Source organism: Phaenicophaeus curvirostris, chromosome 2 (assembly GCF_032191515.1).
Source record: "Phaenicophaeus curvirostris isolate KB17595 chromosome 2, BPBGC_Pcur_1.0, whole genome shotgun sequence".
Lineage (NCBI taxonomy): Eukaryota > Metazoa > Chordata > Aves > Cuculiformes > Cuculidae > Phaenicophaeus > Phaenicophaeus curvirostris.
Genome location: NC_091393.1, coordinates 103494906 through 103515027, shown reverse-complemented (window position 1 = coordinate 103515027; position 20122 = coordinate 103494906). Strand labels below are relative to the sequence as shown.

Genomic DNA, 20122 nt, shown 5'->3' with positions numbered 1-20122 from the left:
GAGTTTTTTAAACTTCTCTTTTAAGTTTTTTTTGTAAATTAACTCAGCTTGAAATTTTGTTGCACCCTAAAGCTAAACTTGCAACAAGCCCTTCAACAAACACCAAATGAAATCACTGAAGTTCACAAGTGGAAGCCAGCCCTGTATTTTCATTACATTGTGTCACAAGAAGCATTTGGTTGATGTCGGGCATTCCTTGGGTGACTTCAGCAAAAGTGACCGACCCCCGAGGTGCTGCTGCAGCCGTGATGCCTGCCCCTCACTACAGGGCTGTGCATGGCAGCGTGGTCAGCGCAGACCCACTCCCTACAATCACATCATATACAATGTCCAAGTGGCACCTAAATCCAGACAAATTCAAACATATTGGCAATCTGAGTCAGACAGCCTTGATGAATCATTAAAAGCATGGCTAGGGCTGCCTCAAGGCATCGAGAAGTGGGTTTTTTTCTTGTAATAAATAGATAATTTGTGATTAAAAGCTGCTGCAACTGAGAAAACACTATTTTTGTATGAAATTTGGATAAAAAATGTTTGATTACAGAGATATTGTAATTAGTATGTTGTGTGAAGTGTGCGCTGAGAAGGGGAAACACAACACATGTTGCCTGAGAAATAAAACTAAGTGGCAGAGGTAACATTGAATTCTGAGTGTTTGGATTAGCATATGTAAGCTTTTCCCTTTGCTAGGATTCAATTTTGAAATATTCCGTGAACTAGCTAAGCTTAGTTAATAATATTTTTAATTAGAGAGAGAAGTCAAGAAGTGCTGGATCTGTAATCACAAGAAATCTCAGCTCGAAGTGGGAGAATTTCAGACAACAGCAGTATTGAGAGATGCAAACTTCACATTTATGCTAACGCAACAGTGTTTGCTGTCCCAAACTTTCTGAGAATATGTGCCTTAGTGGTAAATAGCTCCTAAACATTCTGGTGAGCTTAATAAAATTTTGCCTTCGGCAAACGTCTTTCTGTCTACATGACAGCACTAATCCTAATGTCACTGCATTACAGGGGAATTCGGCTGTGCTTTAATAAGAAGTTCTCCAGCACTTATTCAATAGGAGCGTTATGCAAGATGTGCAACCATAATAGAAAAATCATAGAAGACAGGGCTAAAACTGACCTTCAGAGGTCGTCTAATCCTGCTGCTAGGAGGCTGGATCTTGCCAGTGTAAACTCTGAGCAGCTTCACCCATTTAGAGATGCAGGTGGTGTAAATTTGCTTTAGTGTGAATCCAGCAGTGTGATTTTTCTAATATTCAACCAAGTTAGCTGAAAGGGGATGGATTGCAGTATGACATGTTTTAGTCATGAATATTAATATTGAAGTAATTAAAGCAGATGACTGGGAATTACAGGACTGGGAGATACTTTGCGTGGCACTGAATTTGCTCCCCAGTTAGCATAGAAACCCTTTCAAAAACGTATGAAGCTGTCAGTTAATTAGAGGAGGATTTAAAATAGCTCTTGCATAGTCTTGTTTTTCATCTTCCATTTTATTGAAAGATTCTTTAGTTCTCATTGCAGGATGCTCGGTGTGGATTTGAATGACCAAAATAGGATTTGATATGTAATTATTATATTCCACCACAGTGCAGGAAGAGCAACATAACAAATTACTTTCCCTGTTGAAGTTGAATAACTGAACCTTCATCACGATACATCAAAGTATCACTACACATAAAATGCTAAATTCTTTGCTGAGGTGAATTGTTGGCAGCAACGTGTATTGGGATGTGACAGCAGCCTTCTGTCCAGCATAGCATCTTCTCTTTATGCTGGTCATAAGTTAAATGGCTAGAGATCAAGGCACAGTATTGCTCTTTTCTCCTAATACCTCCAGTCCTCTAAGCATTTTCAGCTTGGAGGATTTTTCTTCTAGGCCCTGTGGGATGTCTGCTTAGCTCGTCTACTGTATTACTAGTTTTCTCTAAAGTTGAAAGATTCTATACATTTTATTTTTAACTTCCAAGAAGCTAGAAGCATCTTTTGCATTGGTGAGTTTATCCTATAAATTTAGTTAAAAGGAGGTCTGTGGAATCCCGGTGCTCAATCTCTGCAGACAATTATTATAATCGGTATTTTTTAAAAATTTACAAAAATGAAATTTTAGTTGTTGAGCTAAAGCACTTCTTCTGCATTGCTTTCTGAAGTTATATCAGTACTAGAGGTGCTGCAATCTCCTACTCTTTCTTTACCTCAAATACCCTTTCATTGGATAAAATCCCTTCGACCTGCTATATTGTGTTTTGTTACTGAAACTCATTTCAACTAGTAGAAGTGTAGGTCAAACCCTGGAATTTTTGCTTTCTGTGGGATTCTGATCTATTTTATTTGCAGGGAGCTGATAGCTGAATAGAGGACCTTAGTCTTCAAGAAGTTCTCCAGTGCAATCCCTCAGTTGCCTGTGAGTTGTAACCCTCCAGTCTCTGCAAAAAATCCCAAACCCTGTAACAGGACATCCTCAACCATTCTGAAATTGCAAAGAACAATCTAGCTTGAAGAACATTATGAGTTACTTGATAGACTGAGGCACAGTTACACAAAAATGGATAAAACCAAGGCAGAAATGTGCCTTAGGCAGCATTGTAAGGATCTGATAAAGTTTGACGTAACCCCAAAATACCTACTAGCTTCAAGAGTGCAGCTGTCAATAGAAAAAGTAGTCAGCTATGTGACTGGTGGTGTTCTCTAATAACACGCTAGTGTGATGTACGTGGAGAAAAGGTGTTTTTTCGCTGAATTTCCCTACAAGCTAGCTATTACCATCTCTCTAATAATTTGGAAAATAATTTTATTTTCAGCCCTGGAATGGAGCACTACATGGTGATCACATTTTCAATCATGCTAAGAGCACAGGAAACTCAAGTACGGAAGTTCATTTGGGAAGAATCCATTCCCAAGAATGGGAATTGTTCAACATTGTTGCCTTGTAGAAGTGCCTAGCCAAATAATGTAACCAAGCTGGAATAATGTAACCAAGAAGCCCACAGGTGATGAAAGCAGTAATTTGGCTGCTGCAGTATCATGGTTCTATGATCAGATATTGTTTAGATGTGAGCCCAAATGAATTGTTTTTAATTGAGTATGCATTTGATCTCAACATAGTTAACAGTTTCTCTGCTATTGCCCAGAATATAGTAGAACTTTTTCAGTGTTAATACAGATGCTGTTTTTTCACCAGTTGGGTTCTGGGAAGAGGTAACTCAACAGATATGTGTTTGGAAATTTATCTGTAAGTTGTCTGCAACGCAATTTTAAGATTCTGCGAATGGGGGAGGGCTTTTCTGTGCACTTACAGCTCTGTGAAAATGAGCAGTGTGAGATGAATCTGCTTGGGTAAGGATAAAACACCAAAAGCGTTTATGATTAATGACATCAGCTAGGGATCATCTTGTTTCAGAGCAGTGGCTGACTGACACATTGTAGCATCTGATTAAATGCTTTATAATAAGACAATAGAAGTGTTATAGAAGTGATGCTAAGTTTCTGTGCTACTTTCACTTTGGGACACATTTGGTTTTGGCTCAGATACAGAAGCTGGAACATTACTATCAGCAGTTATTCTGTTTCAGTTTAAATTGCTTAATTGTCTTGTGAAAATTTGCCTGGAATGACAATGGAAGTGGTATCAGGTAACTATTTTCTTTCTGTATAGCATTTTAAAATCTGTTTTTTATTTAGAGCTCTTCACAGGTGTTCAGGCTGATTAAGAACAGATGGATCACATAGTCCTTCTCATACAGACCTTTAGGATGCGGCTTTTTTTTTTCAAGTTTGCTATTATGTCACCAGTGCCACTGTTTCACTTGGTGTATTTTCAGTTCCTCCACTTCTTATGTCCTTGACTGGCTTTTCTGCTCATTTTTCCCTCTGAGCTCATAGCATCACAGCATAAATATATTAACAGATACTGAAATATATATGCATCTAATCTATGTGTCAAGGAGACTCATAAATAAGGATTTGCTAGATGAAGCCTTTGGTAGATGACCTAATTTTCTGTTTTAATCAGATTACAAAAGGAGATTTAAATAACTGCTTCATACTTTAGAAGGAGTATCAGGCACAGAGATTTCAGACTAAATCCTAAGCTGTTATGAGCTGGCATTGTGAAGTTATGAACTGACAGCAGACTTGTGTGATTTGGAGCAGCAGAGATCACAGCTCTGGACTCTCAACATATAAATGAGGAAGTAAAACTGAGTGGCAAACTTTGTGAAGAGCTATATGAAGAGCTAATTAATGATGAAACGTAAAATTCCGAAAGACTCAGAGTTGGAGAAAATCCAGAAGGGAGTTTGCATGAGTGGGCTGGTGAGCATTGCTGGGATGTAGGACTTGAGCATGCAGTCTGAGCCCAAGCTTATATAGCAGTGGTCTTGTAGCTGGTGCATTTAGAAATGGCTAGTGACAAAGAAAGTGCCTATGGCAGTCCCTCCAAAAAGACAAGTCCACAGAAACAGTCTTCTGTAAAACAACTGATAGCAGAGATGAGATGTGCTGGGAGCTATTGCCTGTGCTAATGGCCATAATGGTGAGGGAGCTTCTGCGGCTCCTCCCAGAAGTGCTGCTGCTGGGAAGGAAGCTGATTTGATGGGAGGGACCCTGTCGTATGTAGTTAATTGAATAAGCTGTTCGTCTTCTAAGTGCTCATCTGAGCTAGGATTAGCGACTCTCAAGAGATGCACCCATCGCTAGCTATGAAAATCCTTATGCAGCAGAGCGCACAGAACCTCAGATTACCTCTTTCCCTTATATTGTACAATGCTATTTTTAATCCAGTGCCTTGCTGTGTATTAATAATTTTTGACAAATAACTTCATGTTGTGTAAATTCCCAGGCACTGTCTACGTGCATATTTTAGCCTATTGCAGTCTCGTAAGAGCAGTGACACCTCATTTCCCATCTCACCTTCATTTTATAGACAGGCTGGCGTGGTGATTAGGTACCAGAGGAAGCTGGTGCACAAATTCATCTGTCAATTTAAACCAGTGAACAGCTCTGTTGTCAATGCAGGCAGCTGACAGTCCTGTCCTGATAGCCATGGATTCCGTACTATTAATCATCAGAGAGAAAATTTTACTAGTTACATGGTCATAGGAGCACAAATATATTACTGGAATTGGCATCTCAGAGAAACTTAGTGGGTCATTTGGTCAGAAGTGAGTACGTGGTGAACTTCCATCTGTATACAAGGGAGGTACAAGAGACAGGAGTGTTTCTGGACTGAAAAGATATCTTTTTCAAGTGCTACTTTTCCCAGGCATGTATTTCTCATAGATACGTGACTTGAATAGCAGAAATTCTGTGCAACCCAAGAAATGTGTGTTAAGAAAGCTCTTGGATGCTTTTAGGGGATGGATCATGGATCTACTCTTCTTACATAAAGTTCTCGGAAACAGAGCAAACTAGAACTCATGTTCTCCATAATCAACCAAAACAGCTGACGAAGGTCAGTGAAGTTACTTGTGAATAAGGTGGTCAGGATTTTGCTCTTCACCCAACCCCATGTAGCAAAGCAGTGCTGTGACAGCATGTCCTAGCATGGCACTGCCCTGCCATGTGAGGAGCACGTGCTGTGAGCAGGGCTGTGCCTTGGGCTATTGTGCTCTCAACCAGGCTTCAAACCCTCTCAGGGCCCTGAGGACACCCATCTGGTTCCTAACGCAGGCCCAAGCTGTGACAACACATCTGATTCCTAGCAGAGGCTGAGGCTTGAGCCTCCGTGCTGGCAAGCTGCTATATTCCCTGCAGGAGAGGTCACAGCTTGTAGGGGAGGCTGCATGTGCACCACCAGACCTCCATGGTGGAGGGGCCCTATTGCCTGCACCTTCCCTCAGACGACTGTATTCTCTTTCTGGGCTTTTCAGTGGTGACTTGGTGGGATAATGCATTACTCAAATACAGTAGAAGCTCACAGATCTTGCAGGGTGGTTGGAAGAACTCAGGTCTGTGTGCCATTTCTGTAAGTTATCTTGTGTCTGAGAAGGGACCACCTGAAAGCACAGCAGTTCAGAATCACAAGTAACAAGGAATTGGATTAATTACTGTATCAGTGTTATTTGCACTGCAGAGGAGCAGAGCCAAATGTTTTAAAAGACTTTTGAGAGAGGCAATCTGCTGTGAGTACAAGGCAGAATGTGACACAGGCTCTGACACCAGTAAACACAAGCAGATCTCTGTGGATAATACGAGTTTTTTTTCTTTTTGATTTTTAGAATCAACCTTGTCCTATGTTAGGCAGCTGGAGGCAAGAGTAAGACAGCTGGAGGAGGAAAATCGCATGCTGCCCCAGGTGGGTGACTTCTGTTGGTGGGAACAGTAGCCGGCAGCTAGACAGTAATGCTCTAGTCTTCGTGCTTGAGATGAAATCAGTATTGCTTGTGATTTGACATTACTGCATTTGAACACTCAGGCTGATCATTCGGATAATCAAAGGCACTCACATCTGTTTGCTCATCTTGCTTGTGATTGAGTGGGATATTTATTTAAGACTGTGACAATGCTTTAATTAATTTTTCTCCTTTGCAGATGTTGAAACCTTGCTAAGAAAAATTCACAGGAAGCCGCAACTTATAATTAATTAATTTAAGGGTTGAAAATCACACTGAACTGACCTTCTGGTTTTATTCCAAGAGCTTTCTTGTTGTTAAAATACCAAGTACTTTTTATAGTTAACCAAAATATTTTTCTCCAAAAATGCAAATGTTTTAAGTAAAAATAATTGGGTTAGATTATTTTTAATATTTCTAGGAATATATGAGATACATAAATGCAAGACTGAAATTAAATTAAATAAATAAGCAAATACAAAGTCAAAGCTTTTCCCAATGTGTCTCCAAGAATGAAAAATTTCAAAGTTCAATAAGAATGATTCATATGCTTGTGGTTTTTTATGTATACATATACATGCCAGTGCATATTTCTATTATATTTTGTTGAGTAATCCTTAGGAAAATCCATAAAGTCTCCAAATGAAGTTACCCACTGGAAGAAGTAAGAAGTTGCATTTTGTTTAGATAAAACACTAGGATAAATTAAGACATTGGTGTGAATAAGAAAGGTGTTTTTTTTTTTCTTGAACTTAGTACTGTTATTTGAATGTAAAACCCAAAATAGCAATGTAATGTAGTAAGAAGTAAAATCCACTGGGTCCTTTGCTTTCTTAAGGCAAAGTTTAAGTAAAATGTGCACTTTTTTCCCTCATCTATAATATGACAGTTGGAGGGGCCTCTATAACTCTTGTTTAGCTATTGACTCACTGCGTGACCTTGAGCAATTTATGCAACTTCTTTGTACCCTAGTTTTTTGATCTGGAAAAGGAGGGCAGCAAGAGTGATTAAATGTCTATATACAGTCTTCAATAGGAAAGACAAAGGTTGATCTTCAACGACAAAGAATATTATTTTCTTGTCGAGAATGGTGTTCAGGGTAAATGTTAACAAATCTACCTGAAAAAATAGTACTGCGGTTTGTCTTGGTTCTGGAGCAATGCTGGAGGATAAATTGTATAGAACATACCTTGTAGCAAAGTCTTTAGAAGTGACTTTGTTTTCTTTGTCTGGGATTTGAGGTGCTCGGGTGGAGACCCATGAAATATGTTACCAGATCTTGCCGAAGACTGGAACACCTACACTGTGCATGTTTAGTTCATTGGAGATATCTTAGATGGGGTGCTAAACCCAGAAAATAGTGGTTGTAAAAGTAGCAAATAAGCCCTTAGCTGTTCCACAAGTATTTCAACCAAAATGTGCTGATTGAGGAGTTTTGAAGGGGAAGAACTAGGTGAGCAAGCCTGCAAAGTGCTTTTTAAATACACAGGTCAAAGTTTGTCTTTGTTTGGTTTTGCTGGCACAAGGATCTGTAGTAGAGCTCTGAAAAATCTCCTAATATTACTGCATACTTTATTATAAGAAATAATGAATGACAAGGGCTCATGTTTCCTGGCATATCTTACTCACCTTTCCTCCTAAAGAAAGTCATTGCTTTAGGGAAAGGGAGGAAATGCAGACACCAAGCTTATTCCAACTTTGCACTCGATTACCTTGGCATTACACTTGCATGAGTTTGTTTAGGGGATTTGCTCTTCCTGTGAGTAACACCCTAAATGTGATTGGGCCCCATCACAAAGACAAGGACAAGGGATGGAAATGCATATGATTCTGATACTGGTTCAATTCTGTTTAATGGGAGGAATGGGAGTTTGCTGGGCATTAAGCCAAAGTAAGTGTATTGACAAATCAGCTGAAAATACACGATGAGCTCCGCAACTGATGGAGGTTTCTGGCACAGCTTTTACTCAATTACAGTGTTGTGCTTTAAAATTTTGCCAGTGCTTCAGTAAGAGAGTGCCTTCTGCTTTTTGTGTGGCACCTCAGTAATGGTGTAATGAAACACCCAGAGGGTTTGAGAGTTGCAGGACTGCGCTTAGCATGAGAGGGGTAACGACTTGCACTCTGGAGTGGGATGCCTCTGCTAAGTCTTCGCTGAAGAGTCCCTGCTTTGCTTTCTGGGGCTTTTTTCTCTCCTTTTGCTACTCTTTTCTCCTTTTTCCCCTCTGCTTTCAATATCCTTTCTTTCCCCCCTTTTCTGCTGATGTGTCACTCATGCACTGGCACATTTGTTGACACCCTCTTCAGATAAATCACTCCTTTCATCTGTCACTTAGGTGAGGTTCTTTTCCAATTTCCTCTGCCTTGCTTGTCTCCCTCCATACATATTAGTTTTCTTTTCGGAACAGCAGAGACCTCTAATGTAAAGATTTTATTAATATTTAGTGGCAAGAATATTTCCAGAGAAAATGGTTTTAAGTGCTACCATCACTGTTCAAATGGAATCAGAGTTTCTGTTAACTCTTATGTAGTGAAGGGCTTCTTTGTCAGGAGAAATGCATTACCACCACAGAGCCAATATTTTAGTTTGATCAGGTAATAGAAAAGGTATAAAAATGCATGTATTCACTTCAGCCCGCTAATGTCTCTTCCTGTGCTGCACAGTTTTTCTGGTGGCAGTTAATGGCATAGTAGTGGGTTTAAAAGCTATAAGAAGCTGGAGATGGGTTGTAGGTTTGTTGTGTTGGTGAGAGTTGTAATTAGCTGTTCTGTTGTCATTTTTATTTTTTCCCTTCTCTCAGATAGCACATAACTAGAGTATGATCCAGACCCAGACCCTTTTGTTTTCCGGCCACAACTAAGATTTTTGTGCAAGAAAGCAGATACTTTCCAAGATTTATGATATGCAGCTGGGTCTTCTGTAGAGAATGCAAACTGTGCTGGCTGCGCCTGAGACAAGGGGTGTGCAGCTTGTGCTGGTGCATCTCAAACACTTGTGTAGGTAAGGGTGTATGACAGCAGTGTGTAGAGGCAAAAGGATTTGAGTGAGAACATTTCTGTTTTGCTGGATGGATTTCAGGCTGGAGTAGTTGCCCTGTGGGGCTGAGACAGGAAAGCTCTGCAGCACATGGACTCTGGCAGTGCCGCCACCTTCTACTGCCTCAAAATAGACATGAAACTAGAGCATGGATTAAGTATTGCTGCTAACATTAAAAAAAACCAAGCATGATAATATGGCCAGTGCTGTAGCCAGAGCATAGTGTCTGTGTATGTTGTAATGAGGATACTCAGCTACAATTAAGAAAATATGTAGGGACCAAACAATGAATTCTGGATCCCAGTTACAGCTTCCTGGGCTGTGACAGACCTGTTATGTCAGTGAGTGACTTTAGATAACTGAAAACAGGAGTGTCCTCCCAGACTTAGCGTGATGCATAACTGCTCTCCACGTCTTATGCTGGGGGAAGTAAGATCTGGATCTGGCATCCACATGTCAATTTAGTGAAGATATCCTTGGATTTTCTTGGGGGTAGTATTTCGGGGCTGATAAGCTCTGCAGAAATGTTATGGAAATACGGGCATCTGTCATTAATGACAGTGAATGTATTTGCAAAACATATACTTGGCAAGCCACCTGATTTACATTGCTTCAGTTTTTCTTTGTTTCACAGAAGGAGGGAACAGGGGGCAGAGATGGAGAATTGTCAGACATTTCTCTCTTCTAACTCTTTATCTTTGCAACTTGCTTTGCCTTTTCATGAAAGGGAAAGGAAGTATTGCTAGGATGCTGCTTCCCGAGTGAACAAACTGCATGAGGCCAGAGGCTGGATGTTGGGAGCTGACTTCCTGGCTTCCATAGCATGCGGCACCAAAGCCACGAGGCACATGTGGTGCAGGACTGCACCAAAGCCCATCTGCTCCCACTCACACGGACTTTTCTGCCACTGTTTCCTCATTCTTTCCCTTGCAGGTCTTTGGGTTCCTTCCCATCTCTTTTTGTTGAATCTCTTTCAGTTGTTGCTGCCGGCACTTTTTGTTGCCTTTTCCATGCTTGCTAGCCTTTTCCAGTCCTGGTATGTTTAAGTGTGAAAAGGCAGGCGTGACTCTTAGGTACACACTGGTTTATTTTTAAGCATTTCCAACACTTTCAGTTTCCCTCTTTCTTTACCTTTCCTCTAGATTACCACACTGTATTTCAACCCATTCCCAAATCTTGCAAAGACCTTTTTGCTGAGGTCTGTGGGTTTTATTTTCCCTCTGCATGGCATGGCTTTAGTTATAAATATAGTTAGAAGATGGGAACTGTTTGGTTAGTATTTTTTTTCGTAAAATCTGTCACTCACAGTCCAATACTGTTTGTCGCTTCCTTTCCGTAATGCGTAGAAGAATAGGGAATCCTTCAACCAAAATGTAATTAAAACCCATTGAACAAATCCATGTTATCTAATTATGTCATCAAATATTTGCTGAAAGTAAATCAACACTGTTAACCTACACTGTTCTTTTATGTGTTCTCATTGTCAGTTTAAATTAATAGGTCATTAATGGAGCGACTTCAGTTTACAACAGCTAGATTCTGACCAGACTCTGTCTCAAGGTGTCATTAAGCATAGCTCTTCCATTGTGGTTGGCCTGGGCAGGATGAATGGCAAGAGCCTATGGACTTGATGTTACCAATATACAAATTCAAGAAAAAAATGATGTACAAAAAGAGTTGCAGTTCAGAGAGAAGGACAGGAGACTTCACCTCTCTCCCCCAGAGTAATTTCTGAAAGTCTGGAGTTACTTTGTACTCATGATTTTCTAGTAGAGGACACTGAATCTTCCAGATTTTACACGGTGGTGGTATTTATGTGTGACCTCCAGGATTTAGAGGTATTACAGCCCAGAGCTTTTTTCTCTTATAGATTCATTAGAAAAAGGGGTTTATGTATGGCCTGCTGAAAATGGTTGTTTCTGTGGGTTTATAGCCAGCAGTGGTTTTGGCCACTCAGAAGTCTGAATGTGCTTCAAATATACTTTGAGGATATGTGGATTTCAGCAGCAGTATGCAGAAGCAGAGGTTTCTCCTGAGGTCCTTGAGAACAGGAATTATGGAGAATAACTACAGCATTTTAAAATTGTGTGCTTTAATTGACAGGAAAGTTCCCTAAAAAAAATGTTGCTGTTTTGTTTAGTACATTATTAATGCAGCAGAGCAACATACTGCAGCTTACTGCTTTCTGTTTTTTCCTTTCTCTTGCCTGTTTGAAACAAGCTTACAAACACAGCCTGCGTTTTCTTGGAGCTAACAGGGAAATTGAGGGCTGGAGAAATCAGAAAAAAGCATTGAAAATCAGGTAGTGATTGAACTAGTGTGGCAGTTACCCAGCAGGAAGGATATTCTTGCCAGTAGAGCACTTGCCTCTGGGATAAAAGGCAGCTGGAGAAGGAGGTCTTTTGCATTTACTGAGGTAGGTCTCCAATGGCAAGTGAATGGAGCAATGCCTGGTGGACAGGAAAATCATGTTCTCTCAGAAGCTTTGGCGAGGTGACTGCAAGTGTCCTTGGGGCAGAGATGGACTGTGTTTTTTCCTCCTCAGCTATCCCTGTGTGCCGCGAGGAGGTTGTGAATCAGGCAGCAAGTGGCACACTTCCTCTGGAGGGGCTGGCAGATCAACTGCTGCTGACATGAGCTGTGTAGCGTGCTTTGCACTACAGCGGCTTTCATTCATGACTGCCCATATCAACAGTATAGACTGAAAAAATCATGTTTTCTGCTGGCTCAAGTAGAAAGGCTCATGATTAGTTTTCTCCGTCAAAGAATATTGTGTTCTACACAGGGGTCTTTATTCTGACCATAACCAGGGTACAGTGCAGGGTTTGCCTCTGGCACTATAGGACAATGGCCTGAATATCCTTCATGTTTTGCTGTCAGTGTGAGTGAGATACTTGATTTCCATTCATCTATTTCTTTGTTATGTGATATTATGGGATTGTGTCAAATTTCCTGTGCTTTCTATTCACTAGAGTTGTGTGTTGGCATTAGATATTTTGCAGATTCACTTCCAGCAGAAAGTGGATCTGCACATTTAGTGATTGCACTCTGTTTTTCATTTGTGGCAAAATGTACAGGGGATCTTATGAAGGGTTTACCTGTGCTTTATGCAGTGATATAATCTGCACAGAATATGCATTAGAGTCAGAGGAGGCAACGTGAAATCCATGCTGTAGTTTGGGCAGAAGGGCTGGACAGGAGCAGGAGGAAAAAATATTGGCAACGTAGGATGAGCAAAAAAGTAAATTATTTCTCAGACATTGATGTGCAGCACAGTTTATTCATGATGTTTAAAGTTAATGCAGATTTCAGCACTGTGGAGCCATTACTTCATCCCTTCTGTCTGATTTAGTTCTACTTACACAGCTTTGTTAGAGAAGGTCTGGAGGAAGGTCTGAACTGTGACAGCAGCACAATTTGCAGGATTTTTGGGTTTTCTCATCTTAGGGCTTTAGACGTACATTCTGTACTAATTTCCCCAGCCTTTTAATAATAATATTTGTATTTTACCATTAAAAAATGACCAAAAATCTTTGCTGGCTCTGGAGTCAGTAATGAAACAGAATACTCTGACTATAAAACTCCAAGGATGACTGAGGGGATTTTTCCTAAACCAGAACCACTCCAATCTACTTTATTACCCGTTTTCCTTCCTCTTTAGTTTCCTTTCCCAAAGTATAGCATTAAGCCTGCCCAGTCACTAACAGAACTATAAATCCATTCCAAAGAAAAATAAGTGCTAAATCTCCCTTCATACATCACAGCAAATTGCTAATATTCATTGCTATGGAGAACTGAAGGATGATACACTGTGTGCTGCCCTAAGTGTGTGCCGGTATTGTCAGCCTAGTTATGAGACCCATTAGTGCCCACTATTTCACTTTACACTGCATCTATTGCTTAGCAGGCTGGCAGCACTGAGATGAGTTCATGTTCCAAATAGGGTTTCATATTCAGTTTCAAGTTACCTTTCCTGTGGGCTTAACATATGCAGCATTCTCATTTTTTTGAAAAATTGTTCTTAGGGTTTTTCCTCAAACATGTGAGGTTCAGTCCTGCAGACGATTGTGGGGATCAAGTCTAATGTGTTCAGTAGCTGCAAAGGTTCTCTCTGTGATGTGTCCTTTTGGCAGCATTGGTTATAAAGGCCTGGGTGTATCCTGACAGAGTCATGCTCAGCATACTATCTTGCTTTGGACTGCAGTACTTTTCAAGTAAACGTTTCCAGGCAAACTGGATCTGTGAAGTTCAGTCTCATGACATCTCTGTGCCCTTTTTCTCCCACACCCACCTTCATCTTTCCTATTGTTTAGACTATAGACAACCCCCAAAAGACTGAAACATGCTATGTGCTTGCTCAGCAGGGCAAATCAGTGCACGTTGGGGTGCTGATTCTGATCGGAGGCTCTTTACACTGTCGTTATTTATCCTTCAGATATGCATTTCCCATATTTTCCAGCAGAAATTACTGCTATGTTATTTCTTAATGTTTCCTACAGTGTTTCTTATTCTGTAGGAAAGGCACTTGTCATCTCTTAAGCTTTGAAATGTTTTTCTTCTTTGTATTTCTCGTATTTTAAACAAAAGTCTGCGTGAAGAATGACAGTGAAGAGCAGGTCAGGTTGAAGGCACCTCGGAAGCACCTACTCAGGCCGTCTCTGTCGCTGCAGCTATCACATTGCTCTTCATGAATGCAGCAGCGGTATTTTTAGCAATCCTCCAAAGCAGGCTGCTCGCTCAGGTTACCTCAGCACTGCAGTTACTCCAGGAGATGCTTTACATCTTGCAAAGTTTGAGGTGACTGGGCTGTAACCATTTGGGTATCTTTCATTTGTTTTTCAGTGTCCTGAAGAACCCTTCCAGGTGTTTCCTGGGAGGAAAAAGCCTCCAAGGTTGTCACTGTTGGGTATAAATGGACTTCTCGCAGGCAAGCACGGGGACTTGGCCTGACACTGGGGCAGCCAGAGGCAGGGAAGGAGTGAGCTGGCAGCCTGGAGCTCCTGGCTCCTTCCCTGGTCTGCTGCCTCTGATCTTGTGTTGCAAACCTTGTAGCAATGTTTAAAAATACGGGTTTTCTTGAAGAAACAACCTCCAGAATTATTGGTATAAAATTAGACATTCTCAAAACCTTCCTCTGGAGCTGAACTCACCTCTCTGAGCCTTACAGCACTTTTGTGAGGCATTGGAGGTACATAAGGAATTTTATTACTATGTCCTATTTTTTCAGATAGACACCCTTGAGGATTAGAGTGTTTGAGTGATGCTCAACAGCTTGAGCTGCCTCATGTGGATCTTGGTTACTGTGGCACAGAAAGATGGGGACTTTGGAGTAAAACAGGCCTTCAGTGCTTCTTAGTCTTTTTAAAAAGAGCAATAAATAATTTACATCTGTTTTAATTAGTTACCAATCCTTTTCTTTATTAAATAGTTTTTAATTTTTTGCGAAGGATCCCATTAGGATGCCAGGAGGGGCGGAGGGGAATTACTGCTCTGCAGACGAGCCAGCTAGCGTCAGTGGACATGGCTCAGCCTCTCAGCAGTCTGACTCAGTGGTAAATGCTCTGAAGGTAACACTCCTCCGGTACAGTCCATGCAAAATGTCATGTCTGTTACTCAACACATGTCGTATTGTCCTGGCAACATTCCTGTGGACACCACTGGGATGTTACTGTCATGAGTGGGATCGTTTTTCTGTTTGTCACTCATTGCATCTGTGGACTGTGTGTTTCTTGGGGCAAAGATCCGACCCTTACAGTGGGGGTGATGCCAACTGTAGCTGCTGTCCAAATTACTTGTGCAGTTTTTCTTTGAAACTGAAGGTGGTGTTTTTCTGAATAAGGAAGTCTTTCTACTTCATCTAGGATGCGTATTTGTTCTCCAGTGCAATATAGTGGATTCCTGTAACCCATGCAGAGAGAAATACTTTAATGCAAAGGTAAAGCCAATGTGCATGGCATATTCATAATAAAAATAGCAGAACTTTGGGTTCAAGGCAGTGCATCATGATTGCAAGATAAGTGTTGAAACTTCAAGAGCAGTTGTGATTTACTCTGAAGTTAGGGTTGGATTGCAAAGAAGTGTGTTTTATTGTTGAACAGCAATTGACACAAGCAACCAGAGGAGCAAATTTGCATGTGCTTACCTATGTCAGCAGTGAAACGTGCAGTTAATGAAACTTAGAAAACTTTATCAGGTGATCTGAACCAACATGTGGCTGAGTTCACCCTCTCACTGCAGCATGGGTGTCAGCTGTGTCTGTGCTTCTCTGGAGAGGATTAAAACCTGATGGTAAGCTAAGTAGCAAGCAGGAACTCTGTATTCCTCTCCCCTAATGCTGGCTCTGACATGATTTTTTTCTGGTGCTTTGTGCACGTCTTCTCTCCTGTACATCACTCAAGAGCTAAACTGCTTTAATATTCTTTCGGTTAAGTGGGTGCTATTTCCCACCTATACAGATGTCACAGGGACATACTGGCTACTTGGAGGGGGTAGGTTTGCAGTCCTTCAGGGAAGAACTGGAAGGGACTTCTGCAGATATTTGCTCTGTTTGTGAGCTTTGTGGAGTAGCACAGTAAGAGCTCAGCAGTGCTGGTGACTTGCCTGAACATTTGAGTTTATGTGCAGTGTGATTATCTTCCACATGGCTGGGTGACATTGACTTCTCCTCCATGAAGCCTCAGGAAATAGGTTTATGGAAGTGAACTGTGCACAAATTACAGCAATCAGATCCCTTCCTGTAATTTAAAACCCAGGCACAGGGCTTCACCTCAGACACCTCACCTGTTTTTCTGTCTTTGCAACGGGGCAAGCAGAAGCAGCAGAGTGCTTGAGCCCGTCTCCCCATGCACACAATTATGGTTCTAACGGCCACCCCAACTACGTCCCCATTGGCAGCACACTACCTGTGGTACATTGGTCTTGCCATCATACAGAAGAGGTACAATGAACCACCCTTCCCAAATGCTGAGGAATGCCATGGTCAGCAGTGCTCAAGATCCTGTGTGCATCTTCCATGTATTTCACCCGCTGTTGCCTACAAAATAAAGCTATGCCAAGTAATTTTGTGAAGAGCTCATGCATAATTATTGTAAAAAGCTTTTTGTAGTTCTCTTAAAATACCCATTGGCAAAGGCACTTGCCTGAATGGAACATTTAACAACATGCTTTTGACAACCTGTAATAGCTGGTTGGTGTAAGTGAAATATTTGAACAATGGCTGATACTTTGGTTGCTGAAATGGATTGATAAGAAATACACAGAATTTAGTTCAATGTGATGTGAAAGCTCAGCTTTTAGTTTTCTAGGAGGTATAGCAGCAGTCAGAAATAGATATAAATTATACTGTTATATTTGAAATGGAAAGTGAGCTGTCAGCTAAACAGACTGCCCAACCTTCCTTATCCCCAGCCAGGGAGGGAGACCCTGCTGTTTCCCAGAGTGAAGCATGCAGGTTTGGTCCTGACTTTCTGGGGAATGCATATCTCCCACTTGCATCACTTAGCAGAATCAGATGCAGGAGGAAGAACAAGCTGAAGTATGGAGCCTGCTTTCTTTACAAATTTCACAATGTGGAATTCCTGCAAGAAAAAAAGAGGAATAGTCTTTGTTACAAAACCTCATTGTTAGCACAATCCCCTTCTACACAGCAAGAAATTTAAGGAGCAGGATTGTATTTTAAAGGGACGGATCCATAAGAATACAGGAGGAGGTCATTGCAAAAATAGTGCTGTTTTCTTCCCGAGTAATGAGGAGACTTAAAAAAAAAAAAAAAAAGCCTGTGAATCTCCTATTGGTTGAGACAGTGGTGACAGAGAGAAGAGCTTTGTCTTGCAGTTTGTCTTCTGAGGAGTCTTCCAGTATCTGATGTGCGTTCAGGGTTGCTGAAAGAAGAAATTGCCATGTGTGTTCTCATACCTGGGCCTTGGAGATCTTCCTCACCCTGCCAGTGGTCATGGGATTATTCCCTATTTGCCAGTGGGTTCACTAGGGATATATAATTAGTTATTTCATATGGCAGAATGTGTTTCTGTTTGCAAGTTGTATATGGCAAAACTGCATGCTTGTGCAAGGAGATGTGTGTATTCAACACAGGTTTGCTTTGCAGACCATGGTTTATATTTATCTAGTCTGCCTGAATAACCAAGGGCACAGGCTTACCTGCGAAACTTGCATTGGGTTTTCCTGTCCTGAGTTCAGTGACACCTGCTGGAAAATCCAGTATGCCATCTGCAAATTTATTTGAGGTGTGCTTTAGTCGAAGATGAGGTCTACAACTAATTATAGGAAGTGCTGCAGAAAAGTAAGTGTACCCAGGAGGTCAGGCAGGAAGATTTAATTATCCCTCCTGTCCTGAAATCCAGAGCATGATAATCTGTCTAATTATCTTTAAATGCAATTGGTCAGTTATATGTGTATGCCCATAGTCAGGAAGGACTCCTGAAAGCTTAAACACACTCCTACTCTTGTTTCTGCCTGCAAAACAGATTTGTAAACATATCCTTGTCTTGGAAGCTCAGGAAAATATAAATCAGCAGGCTGTTAAAGACTCTTCTGTCTCACTAAGGGTAGCAGTAAGAGTCTTAAAAAGATTTGGCTGGAGAAATGTGCAGTATAATTTTAAGGTGTTTAATTTTATATTCTACATTGGGCCTGGAAGGACCTGAAGATGCAAAGTATTTTTTGTTTAAATGCTGACAGTGTGCCCTTGAAAATTTTATATGGAAATTAAGTCAATTACTGTTTCTGTAATGCAATTGCTGTTTTATTTGCGACACTGTAATTTTAACATGTTGGTTAGTATTGATCAGAAAAATCTATGTGTGATAATATATCTGAAATAAAGTACTGTGTGACTCAGCTGACCTGAGTTTATCCTTTGTAAGAATAAAATCTGGCAAGTATGATGAAGTCTGGCTGCCTCAGTTTACCCATCTCTACAATGGCCCCTATGTATTTTCCTGCCTACACTATTCCTTGGCAATGTGTGGATAAAAAAGCAGTTTCTAACTAATATATATTTGATAGTAATACATAAGTTTGTGTGATGTAAGTAATGCCACTTCTAAAATGGTGATATACTAAATTTGACATTATCGATTCACTTTTGTAAACCCCAAATATATACTTGTATTCTGCCTTGTCTTTGTGTTTCTAGCCATTCAAAGCTCTGCTGCTGGCACTGAAATGCTGACTTTCTTTTATAATCTATATCTGATTTGACTATTGATCTATTACTATACTTTGAAAATAGTTGGCTTTTTTCTTTCTGGCTTTGCTTTTTCATATATTCATCTAGTCCATGTTAAAAGTACAGTGGATTTGTGATAAACTAATTGTAAGGTTTGTTTCTTTTGCATTCTTATTGCAGTTCCTTCCAGTTTATAACTCAGTGTTTTCCTCCAGCTTTGTACCCTGTGGATATTTTGCATGAAACATTTGCCATGGCATCATTTTGCCTGTGAAAACAGTGCAGTGATGACAAGATTCATTTTAGGTTCTGTGATTTTGGTGCATAGTCTTGGTTGGTACCAAAATACAGTTTGGATGTATAATTCATATTGTAGGAACTTTATGGTATTATGTGATCTTATTGCTATTTTATTGAGTTAATGGAGATAGGAGTTCTCTCCTCAGGTTGTGCATGTGGTATTGGTACCACCATATCAACAGTGTATTTGGGAATGTTTTTGCTTTGTATTTATATACTTGCATTGTCTTAGGAGAACATAGCAATATGTAGCAGCAGGTTTAGAGCTATTTTATCATGTATTAGTGAGCATGGAGGTAATTACAAAGGATGGCAATGTTTAAATTATATCTGGAGGGGTGTTAGTCATGATTTTCCTCAGGCTCCTGGTAGGTTTTGTTTGCAGGGCTGCAGTACGCTTACTTGGGCTAGCAGCCTAGGAGCCAAAGGGAAGATGGGATGTGCCATATGGAATTGGTGGGGTGGCTGAGCAAGAGGAGTCAGGAAGCCCAGAGATCTCCGCAAGGATTTCATGCTGCACGTGAAGTAGCACAGGCCTTAAATGCTACCACAGCTGGCAGGTGATGTAGCTGCTCTTGGCTGCGGTTAGAGTGCAGGTCTCTGCCTGACTTCCAGAGAGAAGATTGCTCCATCCTTTCACTCCTGTGCGTTGGAAGTAAGGTAGAAATGAATTTTCATGACTTCCTTGTGAACCTCATAGCTGTCCTTTATTCAGTCAAGGTTTCTGCTGAAATTTTGAGTGAAGTTTTTGGTACTGGGCTATTGATTCTGTCATAACTCTTTTTAATGCTTTTGAGTGCTTGTAAGCGCAAATTAGTTCCATTAGTGCTGCTTGGGACATGTCAGTGTTGAACAAGTGAACTGAGGAAAAAACAACCCTATATGCAAATCAAAAATGCATCTGTGATGCAGAGGGGCAAACAAATATGTGAACAGAAGGCAGCGATATGTACAACTATTGTGACTGTGCAAAGAACTGTAGCATAAAAGGAGAGTTTGAGGATAAATCTGCAGAAATTTAGCCTCTATGATGTCACATTTCTGAAGAGGAGGCAAATAGAATTACTGTGGTGCCTTTGAGACCCAGATATTTGTTGCACTGTATGCACAAGCAAAAGTTGTTGTTGATAAAGATTTCTCCATTTCCTGTCCATAAAAATGGCATAAATATTCCTTTTGACCCTACCTTGTCAATTCTGTTTAAGATGTTGGCTTTCCAGGGCTGTTTTGTATGTGTTTGTCCCTTCCTAGCAATCAGGG

The 20122-nt window shown here is 40.7% G+C and overlaps 1 protein-coding gene across 3 annotated transcripts in view; it reads left to right on the top strand.

Moving 5' to 3' along the window:
- CCDC85A (coiled-coil domain containing 85A) overlaps positions 1-20122 on the top strand; it is an 81258-nt gene that overhangs the window by 57418 nt on the left and 3718 nt on the right. The window contains exons 3-4 of one of the 3 annotated variants that reach the window (XM_069850217.1): positions 6225-6301; positions 14823-14942. The exons of 1 other annotated variant lie outside the window; for it this stretch is intronic. In XM_069850217.1, the coding sequence (XP_069706318.1) occupies positions 6225-6301; positions 14823-14942 (197 nt within the window). The remainder of the gene's footprint in view (positions 1-6224; positions 6302-14822; positions 14943-20122) is intronic. One more of the 3 variants, XM_069850218.1, reaches the window with a different exon arrangement.